This window comes from Rhinolophus ferrumequinum, chromosome 6 (assembly GCF_004115265.2).
Source record: "Rhinolophus ferrumequinum isolate MPI-CBG mRhiFer1 chromosome 6, mRhiFer1_v1.p, whole genome shotgun sequence".
Lineage (NCBI taxonomy): Eukaryota > Metazoa > Chordata > Mammalia > Chiroptera > Rhinolophidae > Rhinolophus > Rhinolophus ferrumequinum.
In genome coordinates, this window is record NC_046289.1 from 81254520 (window position 1) to 81269618 (window position 15099).

General features: G+C 37.0%; 1 protein-coding gene across 6 annotated transcripts in view; it reads left to right on the forward strand.

Moving 5' to 3' along the window:
* AKAP6 (A-kinase anchoring protein 6) overlaps window positions 1-15099 on the forward strand; it is a 453949-nt gene that overhangs the window by 363431 nt on the left and 75419 nt on the right. For all 6 annotated transcript variants that reach the window (XM_033108067.1, XM_033108066.1, XM_033108071.1 and 3 more), the window contains one exon: window positions 13597-13743. In XM_033108067.1, coding sequence (XP_032963958.1) covers window positions 13597-13743 — 147 coding nt within the window. The remainder of the gene's footprint in view (window positions 1-13596; window positions 13744-15099) is intronic.

Genomic DNA, 15099 nt, shown 5'->3' on the forward strand with positions numbered 1-15099 from the left:
CTTTTCTCTTCATATTTTGCTTTATTTTTTAAAAATCCATTAAATTGTATAGCATTGCCCAGGTAAACAAAAATAGATGTGTTTGGAGATGTTTGTTTAGTTTGAGAGATGGAAAAAAAAAAAAGATACTTTTAAACTGGAAACTTTTTTAAAGGAGGAAACCGAGTTTCATTGCATTAATTGCTGCTCCTCGTGTCTTTTTTCCATCCTACATTGCGTACTCTAGCAGATATTACATAATTGCATAACTATTCTTACTTTGTGCTGACATGACATTACAACAGCCCTGATATGGTGCATCATAATGAAACCGTAATTAGAGTAGTCATGATGTATTATGGCAATGATCCACATCGTCACTGAAGTGCATTGGATTGCACAGAAAACCCATTGAGATGTGCAGATTTCGACATAATACAGCACTGCCATGAAGTTTCATAGCATGGAGGAGAAATTGCCATTATGCCCACACTGCTGGCAGCAAGGGTTATAACACATTTCTTAGATATCTGTGAAAGAAAGTACTATGTGTTCTATGTTAAGGGAAGAAAATTTTTGAAAATGGCATTTGTGAAGTTTATGTCTTAAAAAAAAAAAAATCTACATGAAGGACCTTGTTGAAATATGGGTCTAACTGGCTTCTGGTGAAGATGGTGGAGTAAGTAAACGCTGTGCTCACCACCTCCCACGACCACCCAAAATTATATCTAAACTACAGAACAACCATCACAGAGAACTGCCTGAAATCTAGCTGAACAGAAGTCCTATAACTAAGGACATACAGAAGAAGCCTCCTCGAGACTGGTAGGAGGGCAGAGATGTGGAATGGGCTGGTCCCACACCCACGTGTCATGGTTAAAAATCGGGATGTCTATCTTTGCTGCAGAGGTCCCTCCTGAAGAGCGAGGAGGCTCAGCCCCACACCGCGCTCCTCAGCCCAGGGTTCCAGTGCTGGGAAGAGAAGTCCCCATAACTTCTGGCTGTAAAAACAGAGATTGTGACTGAGTGAGATGGAGTGCTACTGGAGTCCCAGGTGTCCCCTCCTCTTAAAGGGCCCGCACATGGACTTACTCGTTGACGGAGTCACTCATTCTGAGCTCTATATTGGGGCATCAGCTCAAAAGGCATCAGGGACATACAGGGAGGAACTGAATTGTCTGGCTTCAGGACAAGGGCTGGAAAGGCAGCTTTCACCCAGACACAAGTGCTGGCAGAAGACATTGTTCTTTCTTTGAGCCCTCCCTGAACCCAGCATGGGCACCATATCTTGGTCTTCATCAATGTAGCTAACACTGTTCACCCACCCTGGTAATTCCCTGAGACCCCACTCCAACCATCTTGGGGGCCCACCCAAGGCACTTCCAGTGGCTTTTCCATACAAACATCCTGTCTTTGTTCATGCTGCAGACTTTTTAAAAATCTCTCAAAGCTTCACAAATGCCAAGCAAGCAGCATCTGGCATTGGTGTGCCCCCTACCTCTTGCTAGGCAGCTCCAATCCTAGCACTAGCGGCAGCCAGCCTCAGTTTGCAGCTTAGCCTCTCTCAGGTACCTCCTGGTCCAACACAAGTGGTAACCCTCTGCAGATCACTTTATAGCTCATACCAAGAGGCTCCAGGCTGTGCACCTTGGCCTCCCAAGAGGCCCCAGAACCAACACACTTGGTGACCAGCTTCAGACCACACCAGAGTACCACCCAACCACCTCCATAAATGACACACCCAAAGGGCAGACTAGGTAGGCACCAGAACCTCACTAAAGTGAATCCTGCTCCATAGGGTCAGCCCCTGCACTACAGCTCCTCCACTGTAGTCACAGCCAGTCCTCACAACCAATCAACCTGAGGGTAAATCCCTCCCACTGATGTGCCAACAGCAACCAAGGCTCAATTTCAACATGAAATTGAGGACACACACAATACACACAAGGGACATACCTGGAGCACCAGGCTCAGGTGACCAGGGAGACTGTGCCACTGGGCCCCATAAGACACCTACTGCATTAGGCCATACTACCAAGACTGGGAGACATAGCAGCTCTTTCTAGTATATGGAAACAAACACAGGGAGGCAGCCAAAATGAGGAGACAAAGAAACATGTCCTAAATGAAAGAACAGAACAAAATTCCAGAAAAAGAACTAAACAAAATGGAGACAAGCAACCTACTAGACACAGAGTTCAAAATGCTAGTTATAAGGATGCTCAGTGATCTCAATGTAAACTTCAACAAAGAGATAGAAACATAAAAGTGAAAATAGAAAACATAAAAAAGAACCAGTCAGAAATATAGAATACAAAAACTGAAATGAAGAATGAAGTAGAGGGTATCAACAGTAAGTTAGATGAAGCAGAAGATGAAATCAGAAATTTGGAAGACAAGGTAGCAGAAAACACCCAGTCAGAACAGAAAAAAGAAAAAGAATCCAAAAAAGTGTGGATAATTTAAGAGGTCTCTGGGACAATATCAAGTGTACCAACATTTGCATCATAGGGGTACCAGAAGGAAAAGAGACCAAGCAAGGAATTGAAAACCTTTTTGAAGATATAATGATGGAAAACCTCCCTAACTTGGCAAAGGAAGTACACATACAAGCCCAGGAAGTCCAGAGAGTCCCAAACAAGATGAACCCAAAGAGATCCACACCGAGACACATCGTAATTAAGATGCCAAAGGTTAAAGGCAAAGAGAGAATCTTAAAGGCAGCAAGAAAAAAGCAGTCATTTACAAGGGAGCTCCCAAAAATCTAACTCAAAAAGACATATGCATGCATACGTTCATTGCAGCATTATTTACAGTAGCGGGGATATAATTGTCCATCAATAAATGAATGGATAAAGAAGTGTTACATAGATACAATGGAATATTATTCAGCCATAAAAACAGTGAAATCTTGCCATGTGCAACAACATGAATGGACCTAGAGAGTATTATTCTGAGTGAAATAAGTCACATAGAGAAAGACAAATATCATATGATATCACTTATATGTGGACTCTAAAAAAACAAACAAAATAAACAAACAACAGAAGCAAACTCATAGATACAGAGAAAATTTTGATGGTTGCCAGATGAGAGGGTGTTGGGGAAATGGGTGAAAAAAGGAAAGAGATTAAGAAGTATAAATTGGTACTTGAAAAATTGTCACGGGGATATAAAGTATAGCATAGGGTATATAGTCAATAATATTGTAATCATAGTGTATGGTGTCAGACTACATTTATTGGAGTGATCACTTGTAAGTTTTATAAATGGCTAATCACTATGATGTACACCTGACCCTAATATAATATTGTATGTCAACTATAATTGAAAAATAGCATTTTTTAAATAAAGTGTGAACCTAATTGCATACATCTTATGCAGAAGCAGAATATAGGAATCCTATAGGAAGTAGAAGCTTCCTATAAAATATAGATCAAAAAAGGACCCGAAAGGTTTCATTTAATGAAATACTTCAAATTCAATGAAAGACTTCTCTAAAGTAGGATCAAGGGAAGATGATTTACTACTTTCAATTAATCTTGACTTTTCTTTTCATTCTCTGTGTCCTATCTTGAGTTTATAGTATATAGCTTACATTTTATGTGATTGCGTGTTTGCTGCATTGCTGTTCTAGGTTTCTCTGCATGAGAATCTTGCATCTGAGTCTTGTTCCAGCAAGTGATAGCTTCTTTTTAACTTGATGTTTTTCGGTCTTAGCATTTCTCCTACGCACAATAATGTGATTGTTATGGCTGATCTAGTGAATGGGGGCCCAAAGAAGCTCAATTTTCTAAAAGAGAGAGGAACTTTAGACCTTATTTTCTAGGCCAATCCTCATTAAGTGCCTCATTAACTTATAAAATATCCCCACCAGGTAGACTTGTGGTCTCTGCATAAATACTGCCGATTGATGGGAACTCACTGTTGCCCAAGCTACAGTCCTACATTCAGCCTCTGATCCTAAGCCTGATCTCTGAGGTCAGATGAAACAGATTAATATTTTCGATGTAAAAGTCCCCTACACATTTAAAGTCTGCTAACATATCCTTACCTCTCTTCTTTCGTCTTCAACTGTTCTTTACCCTTGGGCTGAATATCTCCAGCTTCTTCAACAACTTGCTTCTTGGAGAAGTATTGAATCTTCTCCCATCCTTGAAAGCTGTCCTTCGGGTATTTGATATGTTGTCTAGGTCCCTCTTGGAAAACGGAACCCAACCAGAACCAGAACTGCAGGTTTGGTGCTAGTAAACCACAGTTAAACTGATCTACCTGTTACCTTTCTTAGTTTATACCCTGTGTTTGTCCCAGTCCAGCCCCAAATCATAATTTTTTTTTTGTTTTTTTACATTTACATTCACCTTTTACTGTCTGTTGACTCACTGAACTTAAAGACAATTGAAGCCTAGCCCTACCTCCATTTATTATGCGGTTTTTGTATTTTTATTTTTTTTTGGTGGAGGACGGGCATGGTTATTAACTGTCTGGCTTAACATTTGTCCTATGTCCTTCTTAGATTGAATCTATTATGTCGGCATGTTGTATGCCATTTAGAGTCTAATATCATCTAAAATAGACACTGTGAAGTAGTTGCCTACTACTTCAGATCCAACTCAGAGACATAGATTGGCCTGCACAGTGTTAAGTTTTAATTCAACATATACAAATTAAGAGCTTTCACATAAAAATATATATCTCTGTCTTCTCTTAAAAAGAGAATGTATCTGGTTATACACAAGCCGTATTCCCAAGGGGAAACAGTTGGTAGTGGTTGCCCCTTTTAGATGGAACTTATGATTTCCTGTCCTCCACTACTACTACTAGTCTTATTTCCCATACTACTTCTTACTTCCTCTACACTGAGATCAGTTGTTGGTAATCATCATATTTATGTTGTTGTTTATTTCTTGTAGTAGAGAAAATAGTTCTCTTTTTTCCATGACACTAGCAATAGTTGGAAAATGAAACATAGAAGAGGATTTATCTATGTTCAACTCAACTCCTTTACATTAGCTGCCAGGTAGTGGGGAGCTGGCTAGTACTGGCTTATGCGATCTGATTGTTAATATTCAGGAATTTTGTCAGCAGTAGCAACCATTGGTAGCTTGGAATCTTGCTAACTTGGAATCTGCCATAGTGAGAGTATTTACACCAGGGAAATCAGCAAACACTACAAATCAGGGTTCATACTGTCCCCTAGCCAGGTTACTAGTACACTACTACGAGTAGGTATTTAAGTTTATGATCTCTGAGCTAAAATATTGGTTATTCTTTATTGATCAGTGAGTTTAATATAATCTGGCAATCTGATCATCATGCCACACACATATTTTACTTCCATATGTCATTAATAAAAATTTTGAATAAGACTAGACCGAAAAAGAGCCCTTGGCATAATATAGCCATTAAGCAGTGATCTTTACATGTGGTTGTTCAATAGGTTCTCAACAAAACTCCCATACTTCCATGCTTCCAAATGATTGCAACTCACTTTTTGGCTTATGGAAATCTAACAGGAGCACATATACCTGATCCAGAAATTCACATCCTTACTGTAGGGATTTAAGTCATTAGATTTTAGGTGTATGTTCTTAGCAATTTAATTATGTTTAAAATCTGGTTAGTAGTATAGTAAATAACTGGTATTGCTATGAAATTGCACTGAGCAGGTAATAGGATTGAATTTCTATACAAGTTGACACTCAATTAAAATTTCCATATGTCCAATGAGTGAGCCAGTTCTTAGCCGGGGAGCTAGAACAAATGCCTTCCTCCTAAGCGGATCACTTCAAAACAGGCAAAATTTGTAATAAAGTCAAATCAAGACTCCATGCATCAACTAAAACATGAGTTTGGCTTACAAATACAGATCAAAAGCAAGAAACAGACTAGGGAGCACCCACGATATTTCCTCCTTAAATTCCTCTATTTTTTATTGACACTGGAGGAAAAATAACACATTAAAACCTCCTTACTGAATTACTGTCCTAAACCCATAGATCCATGGAGCTTGTTCAGCTAAAAGCCACAACAGACTTTGTAATGCAATGATGTAATCTTGGCTTTGTGTCATTTATATTCAACCTAAAAAAAACAATTTTCCTGAATAGACAGGCTGACAACAATATTGTTCCGTGTGGGTTTTTATTTGGATTCTTTCCAAATGGTTCACATGCCTTCACAGTAACACATCATGCCTGCTTACATTTTTTTTTGCCTGAATTCCAAAGTTTTCCCTTTTTACTAGCTCTCTGTTTTTCTTTTAAGGTCTCAGTTATGTTTGTAAAACTAACCAGCTTCACCACAAAATTAGGATGTATCTTGCAGAGTGCATTCATTTTACTTTTTGCATATTTTTCCCGAGGTCATGTCAAGGTTAGTTTGAATTCCATCCTACATTAAGACTTCTTTCACAGCTATTTAGCTCGGCAGCCTACTCCCCGCTGGGGTCTGCCCCTTGGGCACGTCAAAGCTTCAGACCTGACAAATCACACACAGATGAAGCTGTACAGTTTTTTAAACAGTTTCATCAGTAACTTTTTTTTTTTCCGTTTTCACTATCCTCCTTCATATTGAGATTTCTTTTTTCCTCTGAATTACCATTTCAGGAATGTTGATTTCTATTTGAGACAGTTTGTTGTTACATCAGAGTTGCAAACTAGCAATATTATTTATTTTAAAGTAAGTCATACTAATAGCTTTCTAGTCACCAAGATTACACACCAAGAGACCTACAAGACCATTTCTGACTGGTATAACTATAATTCCATTGTTAAAATCTATTTGTAGTAGGAAGCTTGGTGTTGGAAAGTTAGTATATCAGAGTCTATCAGAATCAAAAAATGCCAACCATAAAAATGCATCGAGTTTATAACATATTATATGTTGAGCCTGAAAATGTTTCTCAAATGGTTTAGAATATGCTCTTATCAGTATTTTAGCAAATTGTGAAACTAATGATGCAACTCCATTTCCTGTTTAATTGATGAAGTTAAAATGCTTCCTTGCTAATGAGTGTATTAGCAAACAATGTCCCCTTTTCAGGCTTAAGTAGATCAGGATTTTTTTTTTTTTTTTGAAAGCAACTTACTGTCCTTATTTTTATATAATGAAAAATATTGACTGCCACAAAATTGCTAGATCAACTGAAGAAATGGTGTAATTATTGCTGTAGAGTCATTTTGACAATGTCAAACGACCAGATTACAGTTTTTAGTTTTCACGCTAGAAAATTGTTATTTTGTTTTCCAAACATAGGCTTTTTTCATTACATTTTCATTCAGGACAAACAACACCTGAAGATCTTAGTCACAGACTAAGCATAAACCTTAGAAGTGAGGGGGAAAATATTTGAATGATTCTCCTGTCCTCAGTTCTCTTTTACAGTTAGTTCAGTATGAAAGTACCCAGCAAAGACTTCTATAAAAGGTTGCTTGGTTGAAACTAATTAAAGACAGGTCTACATAGAAAAAGAAAAGAAAAGGGGATCAAAGGAATTACATTAGGTGTCAGGATGCTGTGGGGCGAGACTTTTATTTAGATTTTTGTAATTCTAATCCAGGAAAACATTAAATTCTGAAAATATCCTGTTGTGCCATAATTCCATATTTGCATTACTTTTGCAAGAAGATACATGTCAACAGGCAAACATCTTGAAGAAATCATTTCGGCATTGGCGTATTAACACATTATGGTGAAAAGAGAGGCTTGTGCTTTTCACGCACTGCATTGCAGTCTTCAATTAATGTGAAAGCACTACAATGCCTATGCAACTTCTCTTGCCTAGTGGTGCACCATTTATCATTGCAGTTTTACATTGACCTTGACACCCACTTCATTAGAATAAAGATTGTCTACCATTTAGGTTACATTGTTCCTCTGCACAGAGACCCCATGCAAATTTCTGTTCAGATAGAAGAGCTGCGAGGCTGTCAGAGGTCATCTGCATTAAATGATTGCAGCTATTTTCCAACTGCTTCTTTTCATTCTACTCAATTCAGGCTGGGAGGATCAATCAAGTCCTCTGCCTGAAACAGCTGGGAATATAACTGTTTTGGGTAGTAGTGGGTATGCTCTAAACAGTATTAAATATTTAATATAAACTCATTAAAGGCCATGCCAAGGCTTCAGAATGATATCAAATTTATAGAAAAATCTGAGGGACGAGAGAAGCTTTTTAAAAATAAATAGAAGAACAATAATCAATTTTAGAATTCTAAAGAGTTAGCTTTAGGTTGGTGCAAAAGTAATTGCGGTTGGAAAGGTTAAAAATAATGGCAAAACCCGCAATTAATTTTGCACCAAACTAATAATAATTACAGTCGTTTTTAAACTTAGTCAATCTTTCCTAGAGGAGACTTTTCTTGCCCTGGACTTGGGTAGAGAAGGGATGAGACAGGCAGGTTTGGTGTTCTTACGCAGTATTTTATGTGAAATTGGCATGAAAAGTTTTCAGTTATTGGTGTTCTTACTTTCGTTCCATAATAATGAATTCTGCTCTGGGTATTTATTTAAAAAGGCTTAGGTATTTATGTAAAAGAAATGATTGGAGAAATAAGTTGCCAGGTTTCCTACTTAAGTTTTCTGAGTGATATAATTGGAATTAAATTATTAATGGGAGATACTTTAAAAAAGATTGTTTTATGATCTTCTATTAGGGAATTTGCAATTCATTTTAATATTTGTAGTTTGATTTATATTAAAGATAATGCAATCTATGTCCAATTAACAATACATGGCCAATGTAATGTGATTTCCAGATCATGCAAATGGAATAAGCTAGAAGAGGGGGGGAAACTCAATTCTTAACCTCAGATGTAATTTGCTGTGCGAGTTCTGGCAATTTTAAATGACATTGCACTTTTTAATTTTTTTTCCAAAGGCTCAGCAGCAAATTTATCCCAATCAAGAAAGCCTATTATTAATTTACAAGGACAATTGTAGGAGTCTTTATAATTTCTCTGTGCAATTATTCACCATAAATTGCTAAATGGTAAAATACAAGGAGTTGGCGAGAAATAACGACTGTTATTTGTCTTGGGCTTGAACCCACTTCCTCAGTCTTGAACACCTTTTCCTAAGTGTTGGTGATATTAGCTCCATGTGAAACATCACATGCATTGTGAGCTGCCGGACACTGGGGTTCTGAAAAAGGGGGGCAGCACAAGAGCTGCTGCAGAGGCGACACTGGCCTCTAGCAGATTCCTGCACTCGGCTTGTACAGCTGAGCTGTGGACCCTGGACTTTCATACAAAAAGACTCTTTGTTCACCATTGAATGGCATTAGGCATGGACTTGCTGAGGGGCCACCATGAAGCCTCCCATGAGGAGGGCAAACACTAGCCAGAAAACACAATATCAGAGTCACAGACAGACACATCCCTGCATTTTCGTGCAAAATGCATATGTGCACGTAATTGTGCCAGTAGTTTGGTGTTTTGTTGTGTTCCTAGCACATGCTTTCTGGTTGATAGACTAATTTATTTTTCTCCGTGTGTTTTCTCTGTCCGTCTGCCTGTCTATCTGTTGCGTGTTTATAGGAGAGTGGATTATGCTGAATGTATAGGTGTTTGTGGTATTAACTTTGCACTGGGAGAGATATTCAAATATCTTTATTATTATATCTGTCATTCTAATAACTAGATCTTTTTCCTTGCTTTAACTCTCCCTAATGTAAAGTCGCATAAAGCCCAGTTAAAATATGATGTAAGATGTAACTACTCAAACCTTGAAGACCCAGAATCTGACAGCCCTATTCTAATAATTGAGAAAATGCTTTGGTTTAATTCTTATGTTTCTCGTAGCCAAAACTCCACTCTCCGCTCAGCAATGTCTGGTGTCCTTTCAGCATAACCAACAGAAGCACCATACAAAAGTCTTACAATAGATGTCTTAATCTCTCTGTGTGCTTTTAGAGCATTATTTTGAATTCCATCATGCTGCCTTTTTTCTTTCCTCTTCTGAAGTTTTATTACAACAGCAGAATTCCCAGGGAGCTTTGGGGGCAAGGTTCACATAATATAGCCCTGAAGTTTTGCTTAGGTGGAATCCATCCCCCAATCCCGGCCATCTTTTGATGATCTTTCTTATTTCAAAAAGATTCACTGGGTAGAGTCTTACAGCATTAGCTGTCGGTAGTTTATTTTTTTTTATTTATTTTTTTATTTACTAGACAGTGAGCATCTATAGCGCTTTCATGATGCTTTCTTTCTCTGACCTCACAGTGACAAGGCATCTTGTTCTTTAACATTGAGGGAGGCAGAAAAATGCTTGAGTTGCTCAATGTGTGCCTTCTATACCAGTTTCAAAATGGCTTATTCTTCTGGTTTCCATGGTGACAATTAACACTGTTTCAAGGCATTGTTCCAGTCTCCATTTGGGCAGAATTTTCGGTGTGATTTTTAACAAAAAAAAAAAAAAAAAAAAAAAAAAGTTTGAGGAGGGGAAAAAAGCCTTTAGCATAACTGTCAAAAAAAGTTATCTCAATCAAGTTTTCCTGCATTTCTAATTATATATACTTCAGAAATCCTTGTTTTTGCTGGCTTTGTGTTACAATTCAGTTTTAGCATTTATGCTTTTAAAAAATAAAACCTAAATGAGAACTTTCTAAAACTTTATTTCATTCTTAGTTAAAACTGGGCTAATGTTTGTGGTTATTTTTAACTCTGTTTTAAATGTTTCTTTATATATCTCTATATACACCCAGGAGTGGCATTTAGAATAGGAGTGGCCTGTGTCTTTAATTTAGACCATTTGTGTATCTATTAGGAGGCTTCATGAGTCAAAATTGAATTGGCCAAGCAAATACACTTAATAATGTAAATATGCCCTTTCAATAGAGTATATTTTATTTTTGACTAGACAGAGAAGTCCACGGCAGGTTCTGTGTGGAAATTAAATACTGGATGCTTATTTACCTTAGTACCCAAGAAAAGCCATCTAACTTGAACTTTGCTAATCTCATCTTTGGCTATTGAAGCATAGTCTATATCAAAACATCCCTAGACTACAGGACACAATCGGGCAGCCTCTGCTCACTTACTGCTGTGGGGGGAATGAATATGAAGATTAAATTATCTTCTCTCCATGGGATAACGTAGCCCGACTTGATAGGATGGCCAAGAATGGATAGAGCTGCCAGTTGATTCTCCCTGTCTAATGCTTCTGAAAAGATGTTGGAGAGAGAAGAGCAAAAACATACCAGCATCGAAAAAATATAACTCTTAGGGCATTATTACATATGCAGCTTGAGGCCCTCAATCACATCTGATTCAACCTTCAGAGTGCTTCAAAAATTAAAATAAATACTTTCACCTTAAATTACATGACGTTCTAGTGCCTTTCTCACACATACCGCTACATCTAACAATTAGCTGGATTCTCTTAGCTTTTATGGTTTGAAGGCATTGTCCATCAATCACATCTTTCATCAAGCTGTTTATACAGTGGCTTACATGGTGACAAAGACAGAGAGCATACACAAGACAAGCTTTTTAAAAATATAATAACCTTTTATAGTAGCTGTTGCAGTGCCTACTTGTACCACATTTCACAGAGAAAATTATTTTATGTCTAAAATTAAATTTGTTTTCCATATTTTTATTACCACACAACTCTCATGTGATAGGACACACCTAAGCTGTTCTCTTTCTTGATTGATCTGCTGTGTAGGAGCCATTCAAAGTTGAGAAGGGGGATGAGCTTGTTGTAAGTGAAAGTGATAACTGGTCCAGGCTGCTCCCAAGTGGCACCGGTGAAGGACTCCCTCTGTCAATTAGTGCACATAGCAAAAGCTAAAAACTTAAACAGGATTCTTCTGCCTGCCTGAAATGCTGGTTCCCCCAATATTATTGCAGAGAAGTCTTACCAAATTAATTACGTAGGTCTTTGTCAGCAGGATCAGCTTTAGGTGGGGATCTGATTACATAAAGCAGATCGCTCTCCTCCAATCATCACTCTGAGAAATAAAATACTGTGTAGTCTTCTAGAATACTTGTTGAGTTTTGAGTCCAGAAAACTCCATTGGACAGTATGTTTTTTAATCTTGCAGTAACGTGTTCCTGCTAATTGCCTACCATTAGAAAAGACAATCAGAATTTCCCATGTATCACAGGCCAAATTCTGAAAGAGCTCTAAAGCAACCCTTAATTTTTTTCATTATGCATATTCATGTAATTTTGGATACTCTGACACCCTGATCAGCATTAATTAATACTATGAAATGCTTTAAATCACCTTATTTAAAACATTTTGTTCTGTGATCCACAAATGACTAACATTTGGAGGAGTTTACATAATACAAATGATGTGCATGTTTAGTGTAAATGAAAGATTAAAATATGAAACTAAAAGTATGCAAACATATGCGCGCAAATGCTGCAGATCTATTAACCAAAACAGGGATTTCACACCTTCTTTTTCTTTAAGCTGCTTCCAATTGTATTTAATTTGGGATCTTATGTAATATATGCTTTCAAGGTGAATAAAATCACCCAAGTGCTTGGGCATGTTTTGAACTTGCTGATTTGCTACTTTGCTCATACAAAAGCTTTTCTTATTAGATCTGATGAAGTGCTCATCTTAGCTAAGTTAGGGCAATGGAGCAGTACAGTCAAGGACCTCAGGAACCTACCTTTTATGTTTCGATGAAAGGAGTTTTGGGATGGCCACTATATTTTGGAAATGTGCTAAAATTGTAAATATGTTTAATTTTTTAACCAGAATCTAGTTTTCTCCTTAGAGATGTTTTTATGTGTACGTTTAAAAATCACAGCCATAGTCATGCATATCTGTCCATAATATAGGACTTTCTATATCCAAATAGGGTTATTTGAAGAGAATCACCATAGTAACTGTCATATTAAATAGCACTTACATAATCTCTAACATCTTTTAGGACAGAATCACTTGGCTGTTTGTTAGAATACAATGTATATTGGGGGAGAGGGTTCTGTAGTCAGTTGTGATGTTTGGGAACATTTTACAATAATCAATGAGGAAACATAGACTTTTAACCATTCCAGAAGAACTGGTTTTCTTTTTCCTCTCTGTATGTACTTTTTCTTCAAGCCTAGAGTTTTTAAGTATAAGAAAAATGAAAAACAACACAAAACAAAAAAAATCTTAACCGAGAAGTCAGAGACCTTCTAGGAAAAGGAAGAAGTCACACAATCTCTAGGGATCATTTTGTATGTACCACTCTGAGACTGATCCTTTGGGGACAAAGATGAGAAATGGGCAGCACTCTGGAGCCAAATGTTGGCCACAATTAACTGAAGTATTAAATCACCCTAGACTAGGAATTTTCCTATTTGGAATATTTTAAATTAAAGATCAAATGTGTGTGTAAACTTTAGTTTATAAATATGTAAATCTTAGTCAACTAAATGAACATCCAACTAAAAACCATAGATGTTCGTGTATGTGTGGATAATACATATTTTTAACTGTTTTTGGCAATATTCCTCCGCTACTTACGTTGCTTAGGTTTAGTCTCCCCATAAATATTATTGGAAACACAAACTTTTAACACCCATCAGCATCACTAACCCTGTGCTCAAAGATTTTCTAAGAACACCTATCTCCCTAATGATACTTCCTTCTTTCTTCTCGTTTTAGCGATACAGTGTGGAAATGTCCATCAGGGACCTGAAAAAGACAGAGCTGCTTAGTAAGGTTGAAGCTTTGAAGAAAGGTGGCGTTTTACTACCAAATGATCTCCTTGAAAAAGTGGATTCAATTAATGAAAAATGGGAACTGCTTGGGGTATTTGCATTTTTATTACTGTTTGTAGGTTATGTGTACACTTTTTGTGTAGTGAAGTACTCTATCTGTCTGATTTCTAATTTGAGGCACAAATATCTCTCTCTCTTTCAATTCACTACCTACATTTCCAACAAGCTACTCGTGTTATTATGGGGAAAAAACATAGCTTTTCCTATTTGCTGATTTTTTTTTCTTTTTTTTTACTCTGAGCTTGTCTCCTTTCAGATTTTAATAATTTTGGTTCTTTAATACATAAAAAAGTAAGTAAAATATGCCATGTATTATGGGTATGCACCAAGTCAACTATAATACGGTATATCTGATATACACTGACTGTCATGCTTGAATGGATGTTAATAGAATTTATTCTGAAGGTACATGTTAGAGACATCCACTGTTTAACTATTTACTGTACCCTTCGGATGAAAAGTGGAGTTGTCACTATTGCTTTCAAGTCATACTAAAGCCACCAAAACAAAGATGCAAATTGGATCTGAATCTGAATTGCAGAATTAAATCGGCCTCTGTTTTGTGCCTCAATTTCCAGCTCACTTTTAACAAAAGCAAAAAAAAAAAAAAAAAAAAAGTTTCATGTAATTCATTTCACGCAATGATGGGCTGGGTTTCAGCCAAAGACTGAGATGCAAGAATCTGGCAAAAAGGCAATATAGCGATTCTGTTACCCAGAGACCAGGATGGCACTGTGCACGAGACAGTACTGTCCTTTTGTTGGAAGACAGCTGAGAGAGAGAGGTTAAACTGTATTTTTTCATCAGCTTCTCTCCTAAATTGCCTTCACTTCAAATCAAGGGTAAGCTAAATTTGTCAATTACTTAAATGATTAATTATAACAGCTAAGTATGGGTGGTGTCAGTTTTGGAGCCTAATTTTGCATGCCTTCCATTTCCTGACTTTTTTAAAAAATTTTTTTAAAGAAATAATACTCCAAAAATATTTTGAATAAAAAGCTCTCCATGTAACTTGGTGACTTGGAGGAGTGCCAGTGTTCAGTTTCTGCCATGCTTAATCTAGGTGATTAAAAAACTGCATGCTTAAATCCTTGCTTTCTCATCTAAATTCACTACACTCTGCAGTTGTAGAAAGTAACTTAAAACGGTAAAAGTTGTTACTCTGACCTATTGTTACATTATTTTTAAATAGTAATTAATGGCTTTCACATTAGAGTATAGTGATTTAAACCAGAACCCACTAAATTGTATAGAATTCGTTGATCTCCTACAGTAGAAATGTGGCTAGTGTATGACATTTTAAATGGTTGTTTACTAAATGAGAGCAACTCTATATGCTTATGGATAAAGCTATAGACTGTTTATATAGAAATAGGACTGTATTTCT